The 12,917-nt window shown below is 49.9% G+C and overlaps 1 protein-coding gene across 1 annotated transcript in view; it reads right to left on the reverse strand.

Moving 5' to 3' along the window:
- Nucleotides 1-10,069, reverse strand: part of LOC107118297 (perilipin-3-like) — a 38,660-nt gene extending 28,591 nt beyond the window's left edge. The window contains exon 1 of the mRNA XM_015420600.1: nt 10,010-10,069. Within this exon, the coding sequence (XP_015276086.1) occupies nt 10,010-10,019 (10 nt within the window). The 5' untranslated portion in view covers nt 10,020-10,069. The remainder of the gene's footprint in view (nt 1-10,009) is intronic.
- Nucleotides 10,070-12,917: the final 2,848 nt, after the last annotated feature.

Raw genomic sequence — 12,917 nt, forward strand, 5'->3', positions numbered from 1 at the left:
CAGCAGCAATAATTTTGGTGCTTCCACTTGCCCGAGGACGGTTGCTCAAGCAGAAATAAATCTTCATGGGATCCAACCAGGATGACGTTTTTAATCTCAGATTAACATTGATTGAGAAACGGTTTATGGAACTGATTTTGAATTTGTGTTTATAGCTACTCGATACTACACTGGACTTTAAAAAGTGTTTTACGTTATTAAATAAAGAATTAGAATTAATGTTCATTTTTTAAAAAACGACTGTTGCAAGCCAGTGTGATGTAGTGATTAACGTGTTGGCCTCAGATCTGGGTTCAAATCCCCATTCCACCATGAATCTCTCTGGGTGACCTTTGGCCAGTCACTGTTGCTCAGTCTAACCCACCTAGAATCATAGAATCATAGAGTTGGAAGGGACTTCCAGGGTCATCTAGACCAAGCCCCGGCATTATGCAAGAAATACACAAATACCGCCCCCTCCACATCTCCAATGACCGCTGTTCCATGCCCAGAAGATGAAAGAAACCCAGCAGGATCTCCGGCCGGGGTCGTTTTGTAGAAAAAGAGCTAGGGGGACTCATTAGCATAACTCATTAGCATATGCCACACCCCCTGACATCACCAGAAGTGTGTCATAAGGCCACACACCCCGCCCCCAACGGTCCCGGCCGCCGCAGTCGGCCTTGCAGCTCCACTGCCAAGCCCCATGAGGGACCCAGCGGTGGACCTGCAAGGCCGGTGGGAGTGCAAGGAAGCCCCGCGAAGGCCCTCCCTGGCCCCAGGCAGGCAGGGGTGGGGAGAGGCAGGGAGGAAGCAACTTACCCTCCCTCTTCTCCTGCCTCCTCCTGGCTGAATGAGGGCCGGAAGCAGGGGCGGGGCTTCATCATGTGCCCCCCCACCGGTACCTCACCCGGGGAAACTGCGATCCCCCGCGATCCCCCCCGAAATGACCTCTGATCTCCGGCCAAACTGGTCTGGAGATAAACTGCTCTCGGGGTTGTTGTGAGAATAAAATAGAGGAAGAGTGAACCAGGTATTCTGTCCTAAGATCCTCGGACGAAGGGTGGGATATTCATGTACTTGAGAGACAGAATGCCATTTAAAAGTAAATCGCTTACCCCGATAGACTTGAGTCCAGTAATATCTTAGAGACAAACAAGATTTTCAGGGTGTAAACTTTCAAGAGTCAACGCGGTCCCTAAGGTGCTACTGGACTCCGATCTAATTATCCTACTGCAAACCCACATGGCCACTCCCTGGAACTCACCTACCCTGTGCATTTGATGAAAGAAAATGAGATGTGTATCATTTTGCAAGTTGTAGTAAGGCTGGATAGATCTCTGCCTCGGACTTTGGAAGGCCACAGCCAGTTTGGCTTAGTAACCATTGCACGATGTTGACTTTGATCCATTGATAGAAGTGTAGATTATCCACCTTGGACACCCCTCACCTTCTCTTTGAGGTTGGGTCGCCACCTCCCAGTTTGATGTTTGGCAACGAAGGCGATGCAAGAGGCCTCCTTGTTGTGCAACCTAACCGTGTAATGAGGTTTTTGTCATCACCAGCATGGGAAAGGTGGGCGGAGGCCCGTGGGCCTGGCTTTTGCAACATCCGACCTGTGGCAATGTTTGGGCTCTCCACCCATGCCGCACTCCCACAGCGTTCCGGTTTAGAGAATGGCGCAGAGAGCGAGGATGGGTGATTAGATCTCATTTTTCCAGGCCAGGTAAACCTTTGATTTAAGTATGGCAAGTCTTGCAGTACTTTGTGGGCAGAAAAGGTGTGCGTGAAACTCCCAATTGATTGTGCTACAACTGGCCCTGTAGTTGATTCCTTTGAAATGTGGTATTGCAGGAGAGTTTTACGGATAATGTGGAGGGCCAAAAACGACAAAAGACGTAAGGCTTTAGATCAAGTCAAGCCTGAACTCCCCCTAGAAGCTAAAATGAAGAAGAAGAAGCGATTGGATTTATACCCCAGCCCTTCACTCAGGGTCTCAGAGCAGCTTAAAAACTTCTCTCCCTTCCCCTCCCCACAACAACAGACACCCTGCGAGGTAGGTGGGGCTGAGAGAGCTCTGACAGAAACTGCTCTTTTTCAAGAACAGCTCTGACAGTACTATGGCTTGCCCAAGGTCCTCCAGCAGCTGCAAGTGGAGGAGTGGGGAACTGAACCCGGTTCTCCCAAATCACAGTCTGCGCACTTAACCATTACACCAAACTGGCCAAACTGAGGCTACACTGAGCCTACTTTGGTCACATTATAAGAAGACAAGATTCACTGGAAAAGACAATAATGCTAGGAAAGCGGACGGCAGCAGGAACTGAGGAAGACCCAACATAAAATGGATGGACTCAGTCAAGGAAGCCATGGCCCTCGGTTTACAAGACGTGAGCAAGACTGTTGATGGCAGGATATTTCGGAGGTCATTAATTCACAGGGCCGCCATAAGTCAGAAGTGAGTCAAGGGCATGTAACACAACACACAGTGATTTATAAGCCAGGAGGGTGATGGTTTGTTTGGTTAACTGTAGACACAACTTTCTCTACAATATATCAACAGCCTTTCAAAACAGACCACTGTACTTGCAGTGTGTGAAATTGCTGGCTGCGTGGCACATTCAGTGTTCGTGCGCCTGCACTGACCTGCATGCGTGCTAGAGATGAGAGGCAGCTGTTAAGTTTCCCTTTCAGAGATTTGCTTTCTAGAGACCCCAGGAAGGGGGGTTGGAATTTGAAGAATTGGCACTGTGGTTATAGTGTGAAGCTAGGCTCTGGAAGTCTGGGGTTCAAATCCCTACTCTGTCATGAAGTTCACTTGGGTGGCATTGTCTCAGTCGCTCTTTATCTCAGCCTCACCTACCTCACATGGTTGTAGTGAGGATAAAATGGGGGAGAGGAGCACGACATATGCCGCTCTGAGCTCGGGGGGGGGGGAAGGGTAGGATAAAATAGGACAAAAATGTACTTGTTAGTTTGGTCTCTAGCAACCCATTTACACAGAATTTTAAGAAGGGGTCCCCCAAAGGACCAGGGGGCGAGGGCCAGAAAGTCATGGGCTCTTCCTGGTAAATATGGACAGTTGGTCTGCAGGGCATGTCTTGGATGGTTATCAGTCCTGTCTGGGATCTAGAGAGTGTGGGTGATTCCACACTAGACCTTAAATCCTGGTCCATCCCTGTCCCCGAACTTACATTCTACACTACACTCGAGTTCACCCCTGTAATTATCTTGGGGTATTTTTACATTTACACTACACTCGAGTTCACCCCTGTAATTCTCTCGGGCATTTTTTGTTTCCCCATTACATGGAGGTCACCACGGTTTCGGCCCACACTTGTCCCGGGATAAACAGATGCTTTTATAACCAGGGATAAATGCAAGGTATTGGTCCTTTCCACACTAGATCTTAAATCCTGGTTCAACCCTGTCCCCAAACTTACATTCTACACTAGAAGAAGAAGAAGAGATTGGATTTATACCCCGCCCTTCACTACCCAAAGGTGTCTCAGAGCGGCTTACAAACTCCTTTCCCTTCCCCTCCCCACCACAGACACCCTGTGAGGTGGGTGGGGCTGGGCTGAGAGAACTCTGGCACAAACTGCTCTTTTTCAAGGACAGCTGTGCCAGAGCTTGTGACTGACCCAAGGTCACATCAGCAGGTGCAAGTGGAGGAGTGGGGAATCAAACCCGGTTCTCCCAGATTAGAGTCTGTGCACTTAACCACTACACCAAACTACACTCGACTTCACCCCTATAATTATCTCGGGGTATTTTTTGTTTCCACATTACATTGAGGTCACCTCGGTTTTGCCTCACACTTGTCCCGGGATAAACGGATGCTGTTATAACCAGGGATAAATGCAAGGTATGGTGTCACGAGTTGATCTCTGATAAAACCAGGGATGAGGTCCAAGTGTGGAAAGGACCTGTGAGATGTTCTTGTGCCCATGGCCAGGAGGGTAGAGAAGGACCTCTAACTGGGAAACCAGACAATACTGTGGCCTCTCTCTCCTCACCTGACTAGTCCCTTCAGAAAGCACCAATTTTTCCCTTTGTTCCTTCAGAAAGCAGCCAGGGAATGGCACCCAGACTGTACCGATCCCTTGGAGACTCCTCGCCCCCAAGCCAGGGCATCCTTTGGAGGATTCGCCCCAGAGCTGAAAGAAAGTGTCATGGGAAACATCCGTGGACTTTTGAAAGGGAAGTCTGCATTTAAATACTTCCTAATGTTGCCAGGTCTGGGTTGGAAAATACCTGGAGACTTTGGGGGTGGAGCCAGGAGAGGGCGGGGTTTGAGGAGGGGAGGGGCCTCAGCACGGTACAAGGCCGCAGAGTCCACCCTTCGAAGCAGCCATTTTCTCCAGGGGAGCTGAACTCTGTCAGCTGGAGACCAGTTGTAAAAGCGGGAGATCCCCAGGCCCCACCTGGAAGATGGCAACCCTAATATTGCCACCTTTTCCTCAAATATTAGGCCTTGCTGAAAATTATTAGATATGTTGCCATCAATGCGTGTGGCGCTTGATAGAGGGAGGAAAACAAAGAACATTTTAACACGGGAAGATGGATGAGAACAAATGTCTACAGAGATCAGGGCAGTGTAACGGTTAGAGCGGGGATCCCCAGCCCGTTTTGAGTCAGAGGGCACCCGTGGAATTCTGACACCGCAGGGTGGGCACAGCCGTAAAATGGCTGCCACAGGAGGCAGAGCCAGCCACAAAATGGTGGATGCTGCAGCTTCCCTTCATTGCGCTGTGGTGGCAGCGGCAGCAACGTTTTTAGAAAATCGGCACGGCCAATCAAATCTCCAGTGGCCAATCAAGAAGCTTGCAGGCCAGCCCCCCCCCCCGGCTCCACCCACTTTTTTGTAAACTCTTGGTGGGTGCCAGGAAATGTCTCTGTGCTAGGATTGCCATGGCCACCATGGCCACTGGCAGGGAGTGGCAGGTAGAGTAGCCAGATCCAGGCTGGGAAATTCCTGGAGATTTGGGGGTGGAGCCTGAGGAGGACAAGGACCTCAGTGGGGTACAATGCCCCCGAGTCCACCATTCAAAGCAGCCATTTTTCTCCGGGAGAACTGATCTCTGTCGTCTGGAGATGAGCCGCATTCGGATCCCCACTCTTCCATGAAGCTCGCTAGGTGACCTTGAGCTAGTCTCTGTCTTTCTTTCAACCTAATTTACCTCACAGAGCTACTGGGAGGACAAACAGGAGAAGGAAACTATGCACACGTCGCTGAGTGTCTGGGAGGAAGACCAAATATAACAGATAGACCCCTTTCAGCCACTCTGTCTCCCAACAAGTAGCCACCGGCCAGTTGGTCCAGTAGGAAACCCACAAGAACTGCCCTTGCTTGACTCCCGCACTGGTGTTAGAGGTATACTGCCTCTGACCATGGAGGCTTTGAGAAAGTCCTACAGTGGCAGTCTCACAAGCCCTCTCCCTTGTTTGCTACTCACGTCTCGACATCCAGATGTAGACCGCTCCTTAACTTAGTGGCTCCATTTAGCTACCCTGTTTACCAGCTTTTGATTTTGTCTAGTCTCTCTATGAAGCTACCAGATGCGTCTTGCAGAGGCATAATTTAAATCATGTTTCCCACTAGGAAACAAATGCCGTTTTCGCCTTTTAAACCCAATCTCTCTTGAACGCCTTATCCCAGGGCAGGCGGCTTCCCGGTCAGTTGAAAGGCAATTCTCAAACATCCTTTCGTCTCAGACATTCAGCTCTTACCTTGCTCGTTTTTTAATTTAGATTTAAAAAAAATATTACTCTGGGAAATAGAAATATTGTTCTACTTGGAACTCTTAGACTGCAGTCACACACATGACATAATCCACTTTCAGTACACTTTCCAACACAGTAAAACTCCAGGAGAAAAGTACACTGAAAGTGGATTGAAAATGGATTATTTAGCGCGTGTGACTACAGCCTCACAGTGCAGTCGTAAGCAGTGTTTCCCCTAAGTGGAGTTAGTGTGAGCTAGCTCACAGGTTTTTTTAGCCTCCAGCTCACACATTTTTGTCTCAGCACAGGAAGGAGGGCTCCAGAGCAGACTAATTGATGCAGCAGCCAAATCGCTCCTGCTCACAACTTGAATGCCAGTTGCTCACAAAGTAGAATTTTTGCTCACAAGACTCCACAGCTTAGAGGGAATGTTGGTCGTAAGTCAAGTCACCCCCTTCTAGGCCTACTGAACTGCTTCGGCAATGGCCCAGGCTGGCCCGATCTTGTCAGATCTTGGAAGCTAAGCAGGGTCAGCCCTGGTTAGTACTTGGATGGGAGACCACCAAGGAAGTCCAGGGTCGTGACACTGAGGCAGGCAATGGAAAACCACCTCTGAATGTTTCTTGCTTTGAAAACCCCTTGAGGGGTCATCATAAGTTGTCTGCGACTTGAAGGCACTTTCTACCACCGCCATGCCTGTTGAAGGCAACAAACTTGGAAGGGTGTATGTACAGATGAAGCTGCCTTATACTGAATCAGAGCCTTGGTCCATCAAGGTCAGTACTGTCTACTCAGACTGGCAGCTGCTCTCCAGGATCTCAGGTGGTGGTCTTCCACATCATCTTGTACCTGACCCTTTAAGAGAGCCAGTTTGGTGTAGTGGTTAAGTGCGCGGACTCTAATCTGGGAGAACCGGGATTGATTCCCCACTCCTCGACTTGCACCTGGCTGGATGACCTTGGGCAAGCCACAGTTCTGATAAGAGCTGTCCTTGAAAAAGAGCCGTTTCTGTCAAGAGCTCTCTCAGCCCCACCTACCTCACAGGGTGTCTGTTGTGAGGAGGGGGAGGGAAAGGAGTTTGTAAGCCGCTCTGAGACTCCCTTGGGTAGTGAAGGGTGGGGGTATAAATCCAATCTCTTCTTCTTCTTTTACCTCACAGGATGTCTGTGGTGGGGAGGGGAAGGGAAAGGAGTTTGTAAGCCACTCTGAGACTCCTTTGGATATTGAAGGGCGGGGTATAAATCCAATCTCTTCTTCTCTCTTCTTTAAATTGGAAATCGGAAATGCTGGGGATTGAACCAAGGACCTTCTGCGTACCAAGCAGACACTCTGCCGCCGAGCCACAGTTCCACCCTACCACACCCCTCTGCTTTGGAGGGCACAGATAGAGAGCTTAGGAAGAGTTGGACTCGCCGTCTCAGTGGCCCAACACACCCTTCCAACCGAGCCAAAGAGGTTCACAAGAAAAGAAAAAATGAAACCAACTCCCTCAGATAAAAAAATTCTTGCTTTGTTTAACAAAATACCTGATGCTGAACCCAAAATCAAAATATCGCAGGGAAGGGTAAAACAATGGGCAATGTCACTGCTGGGCCAGCCCCGTGAAAGTGCGTTCTTGACCCCTTTGGGGGGCATTTGGTCGCAATCGAATGTTGCCCACTAGCAGGCAGTGTCCAAACCCTTATTCGGAGTCCTGAGGTCAGTGGAGACCACTGGGAGGAGCCTGAGAAAGAGCTTCCAGAATGATCAATAAGCTAAAGAGCCATTCGGGTGGCATCGGCGGAGGGGCTGTGTGGCTCAAGGGAAGAGCCTCTGCTTGGGATGCAGAAGGTCCCCGGTTTGATCCCCGGCATCTCCAGTTAAAAAAGGACTGGGTGGACGGTGATGTGAAAGACCTCAGCCTGGAACCCTGGAGAGCCAGTGAGGAGACAATGCCGACCTTGATGGCCCACAGGTCTCATTCGGTGTAAGACAGCTTCATGTGTCTTCGCTGCAAGAGGATGTCCTTTGGGCCCAGAGTCAACAGACCAGCTAACCACCCCCTCTGCCTGATTCAGCAAAGCATCCTATCCCTTCTGTCCAGGAAGGATGCAGATAAGAAGCGTCTAAAGCAGTGTTCCCTCTAAGCTGAGTTAGTGTGAGCTAGCTCACAGTCCTTTAGCCTCCAGCTCACACATTTTTGTCTGAGCTCAGGAAGGATGGCTCCAGAGCCAACTAATTGATGCAGTAGCCAAACCGCTCGCTCACAACTTTAATGCCAGCAGCTCACAAAGCAGGATATTTTTGCTCACAAGACTCCACAGCTTAGAGGGAGCATTGGTCTAAAGTAGAGCAATGAATTGGGAAGTCCCTGGTTCAAACCCTGCCTTTGTCACATGGAGGACATCTCCATCCACAGTGCTATTCTTGTAAGTAGCAGATTTGATAGTTGTTAGGTCAGTGATACAGAGACCCTCACAGCCATGGTCATGGTCAATGCTCCCTCTAAGCTGTGGAGTCCTGTGAGCAAAAATCCTACTTTGTGAGCTACTGGCATTAAAGTTGTGAGTGGGTGATTTGGCTGCAGCATAAATTAGTTTGCTCTGGAGCCCTCCTTCCTGAGCTGAGACAAAAATGTGTGAGCCAAAGGCTCAAAAACTGTGAGCTTTTGTTGTTGTTGTTCAGTCGCACAGTCGAGTCCGACTCTTCACGACCCCATGTACCAGATCACACCAGGCCTTCCGGTCTTCCGCCATCCTCTAATGTTTGCTCAACTTCATGTTCGTTGCATCTACGACACTGTCTAACCATCTCATCCTTTGCCGTCCCCGTCTTCTTTGACCTTCAATCTTTCCCAGCATCAGGGTCTTCTCCAGTGAGTGCTCCCTTCTCATTTGGTGTGTGAGCCGGAGGCTCAAAAACGGGGAGCTAGCTCACACTAACTCAGCTTAGAGGGAACACTGGTCAGGGTATCTGCACAGCAAAGCAGCTATCTAGGGATGCGGAAAATTATTACTTTGTAATTTTTTTAAAAAATAACCTGTTCAACAACAACAACAAAAAAAAAGGAGGCTGAGCATGCTTTCGGACACCCAAAATGCAGAGGGGAGTTAGGTAGGGGGAACAGAAGGTGTTGGGGTAACTGGTCTGCTCAAGGTCCTGAGAACTTCCTGGAAGGGAAGATTTGGGCCAGGGAAAAGCCCCCCAATATTCTTCATGCCCCCCCCACCTCGGGCAGATAATAATGCCGTACAGAACCCGATCGTGTCAGATCTCGGAAGCTAAGCAAGGCTGGGCCTGGTTAGTACTTGGGTGGGGGACCGCCAAGGGAAGTCCAGGGTTGCCACAGAGAGGCAGGCGATGGCGAACCACCTCTGAACATCTCATGCCTCGAAATCCCCTTGAGGGGTCGTCATAAGTCAGCTGTGACTTGACGGCAAGAACAGAAAGCCAAACAGGGCTCTCAGCTATGGCTTTGAACACGGGATAACACAATTTTGAAACATTCTTCTAAGGTTACTATAAGTGAGTTGAGTCATCTCTGCGTTTGCTCCCGCAGGATAATGACAGCTTGCAAAAACGGGAGTCGGCTGCCAAGATCGGAATGCAAAGATGGCTTCGGAAGTCGTGGGCATCACCTGTCCTCCCACCTGAGGGCTTGTGCCAGACAGCGATTCCGGAATGCGTGGGTCATTTGCTGCCCTGGCCCTGTTTGCTTGCAGTACCCGTTGCCGTGTCCCAGTTGCCCCTTTGGGGAGGCTTTTAAGGATCACCCTAATTTTTTTTAGCACTCACACAGGCATGTTTAATTGATTCAAAGTTTCAGCTTTCTCCGCTTGGGGGGGGGGGGGGGGAGTCCTCTGGAAGTTAAACTTCTGTGTGTGGGCTGGGTTGATTACATTTTTTAAAAATCCCGGTTTCCAGACAAAACCTGTCTTCCAGGGCTTCTGGTGATAATAATAATTACTAGATGTGTAAAAAAGGCAGTCTCTGGCGCTGCACATCAGTGAAACTGAGACACAGGTTTTGATCTCAGGCTTACAGTAAACCCCAAACAAACAAAAACGCCAAGGAGTCGGAGGGGCAGGCGGAGAAAGGAGGTCAGATTGACAAAGCCAGAACTGGAAAGGGAATGGAGGGCAGGCTTGGATCGCCAAATGGGACCAGCCATTCCCACTAGGATAATGGCACCGCTCTCACTCAGCACGGGGAACACCTTGAGCACACCTGGCTGTACTTCGAAGCAAACAAAACAGATCCACTCCTGACATGCCCCGAGACAAGTTCTGTTAGACTTTATTAATAAATAAATAAACAAACTTACCATCACTCATCTTTCCCCTTCTGCTCTCTGCCTCCTTGCAATCCTCCCTTGGGCTCCTGAAGACACTTCAGTGCAAATATTACTCTGCTTACCTGCTAATATAGGGAGCTGTCAAAACATGTGACGGGAGGGATCTTAGCCGAGGAGTTCTCCAATCGCAGAGCGCCGTCTGGGCAGCCTGTTGCAATCCTCGGGAATGGTAACCTGCCGTTCCACAAGCCTGGCTACCTGCTACACCGGTGATTACCTGCTACCTGGAACTAGGTGATAGGGGATGCGCCATCCCCACTGGTCGTCAGCAGGGGGCGCCCACACCCACGCATAGTTGAAACACGAGTGAGTTTCAAGCCCAGAATCCGACCAGGGTCTGAGCCCAGAAGGGCACACCTGAGTACATATAGTTGCCAACTCTAGGATTCCTAGATTTCTTTTTTTTGGAGGGGGGAGCCTGGAAAGACTGGGGTCTGGGGAGGAGAGGGACCTCAGTGGTATATAACACTAGAATCCACCCTCCAAAACAGACATTTTCTCCAGGGGAACTGATCTCAATAGACTGGAGATCGCTTGTGATACCAGGAGGTCTCCTGGCCCCACCTGGAGATTGGCAGCCCTATGTGTACAGTGCTAGGGCTGTGTATCATATTTCCCCCATGATTCATTTATGTAATAGGCGCCCATTCTTGCATAAGAATATCATGACAAGCATCATTGTGAGAAGTGTTTATAAGGATGAGATGCTTAGACAGTGTAATCGATGCAACGAACATGAAATTAAGCAAGCTCCGGAGCAGGGCGGAAGACAGGAGGGCCCGGCGTGATGTGGTCCAGGGGGTCGTGAAGAGTCGGACTCGACTGTGCGACTGAACGACAACATAGCCACGCCAGGGCTCCCGTAGAGCAGCGAAGGAGAAAATGGAAGTCAGCTGCCCCAAGGAGGGTGCAGGCTCAGTTTCTCCTGTCGGAGAAAGCAACCAAGGAAGGGGAGGGACAGGTGAGGCCCAAGAGAGAGCAAACAAGACTCGCTTGGTTGTCAGTGTGAAGTGTGGGTAAGTATTATCATCTGTAATAAAGATAAATAAGAACAATCTCTTTACATTCTTTATGTAGTTTGGTGTAGTGGTTAAGTGCGCGGACTCTAATCTGGGAGAACCGGGTTTGATTCCCCACTCCTCCACCTGCACCTGGCTGGATGACCTTGGGCAAGCCATAGTTCTGGCACAACGGTTCTTGAAAAAGAGCAGTCTCTGCCAAAGCTCTCTCAGCCCCACCTACCTCACAGGGTGTCTGTTGTGGGGAGGGGGAGGGAAAGGAGTCTGTAAGCCGCTCTGAGACTCCCTTGGGTAGTGAAGGGTGGGGTATAAATCCAATCTCTTCTTCTTCTTCGTGAAAAAGAGCAGTTTATGTCAGAGCTCTCTCAGCCCCACCTACCTCACAGGGTGTCTGTTGTGGGGAGGGGAAAGGAGTTTGTCAGCCGCTCTGAGACTCCCTTGGGTAGTGAAGGGCGGGGTATAAATCCAATCTCTTCTTCTTCTTCGTGAAAAAGAGCAGTTTCTCTCTCAGCCCCACCTACCTCACAGGGTGTCTGTTGTGGGGAGGGGAAGGGAAAGGAGTTTGTCAGCCGCTCTGAGACTCCCTTGGGTAGTGAAGGGCGGGGTATAAATCCAATCTCTTCTTCTTCTTCGTGAAAAAGAGCAGTTTGTGTCAGACTTCTCTCAGCCCCACCTGCCTCACAGGGTGTCTGTTGTGGGGAGGGGAAGGGAAAGGAGTTTGTCAGCCGCTCTGAGACTCCCTTGGGTAGTGAAGGGCGGGGTATAAATCCAATCTCTTCTTCTTCTTCGTGAAAAAGAGCAGTTTATGTCAGAGCTCTCTCAGCCCCACCTGCCTCACAGGGTGTCTGTTGTGGGGAGGGGAAGGGAAAGGAGTTTGTCAGCCGCTCTGAGACTCCCTTGGGTAGTGAAGGGCAGGGTTTAAATCCAGTCTCCTCCTCCTCCTCCTTCTAACGTTCATGGCTCTCTGCCAACGAGAAGACAACTGATCCCTGCTCAGAGGATTTCCCAATCTAAAACTGGATATAAAAGAGGCAGCAAAAAGGTAGCAAGAAGAACTGAGGAAGGAAAATATTTCCATTCTAGTCCCTTGGGCTGATGCTGCTCACCCAGGGAGGGGGGGAGGAGGCCACTGATGGGACGACACCCTCTGAAGTAGCTCCTTTGCATCACGTCTCAATCAAGCCTTAGATCCACGGCTTCTAAAAATGTGCCAGCGGGTATGATGTGTGCCATTCCGGGGACCAAAAAAACCCATGCAGCTAGGAAAAGAGCATTTGTAGAGATCAGAAATTCCAGCCACACAGCAGCGTCTGTGCTGTGTTATTTTGAACAGAACAACAGCCGCCACATCCCCAGTTCTGAGGATTTCCCCCTCCTCCTTGGTGCCACGGAACGTGACTCAAAGTGCTTGTGTACCCATCAGGAAAGGGCACAAGTGTACTGCAGTGGTGGATACCTCCAAGCCATTTCCAGATCTCCCTTTTAAAACACCCTGATTTAGTAAGGAGGGGGCAGCTGAGGGTTGGAGCCAAAATGCTTTCTGGAAAAGATGGATTTGGAGGCGGGATTTGAATGAGGGGAGGTATTGTGTAAGGGGCTTTGTTGTTTTTTTTGTGGTGGTGTTTTGTGCCTGTGGAGGGATTCCAGTCTGGGAGAAAGGGCGGTGGTCTCCGGATGGCCAAGGATGGTGGAACTGGGGGAGGAAAAGTTGCCGGTGTGTTTAGAGGTAACATTGAATGGAGCCGAACTATCTCACACACAAGGACGTATTTCTTTATATACATGATCCATTGGAAAAAACTATGAATGCCTCTGGATAAAAGGATTGGGGGGGGGGGAGGGAGAAGCTGCTCTCTTTT

This window comes from Gekko japonicus, unplaced genomic scaffold, assembly GCF_001447785.1.
Source record: "Gekko japonicus isolate JY-2015 unplaced genomic scaffold, Gekko_japonicus_V1.1 scaffold884, whole genome shotgun sequence".
Taxonomy (NCBI): Eukaryota; Metazoa; Chordata; class Lepidosauria; order Squamata; family Gekkonidae; genus Gekko; species Gekko japonicus.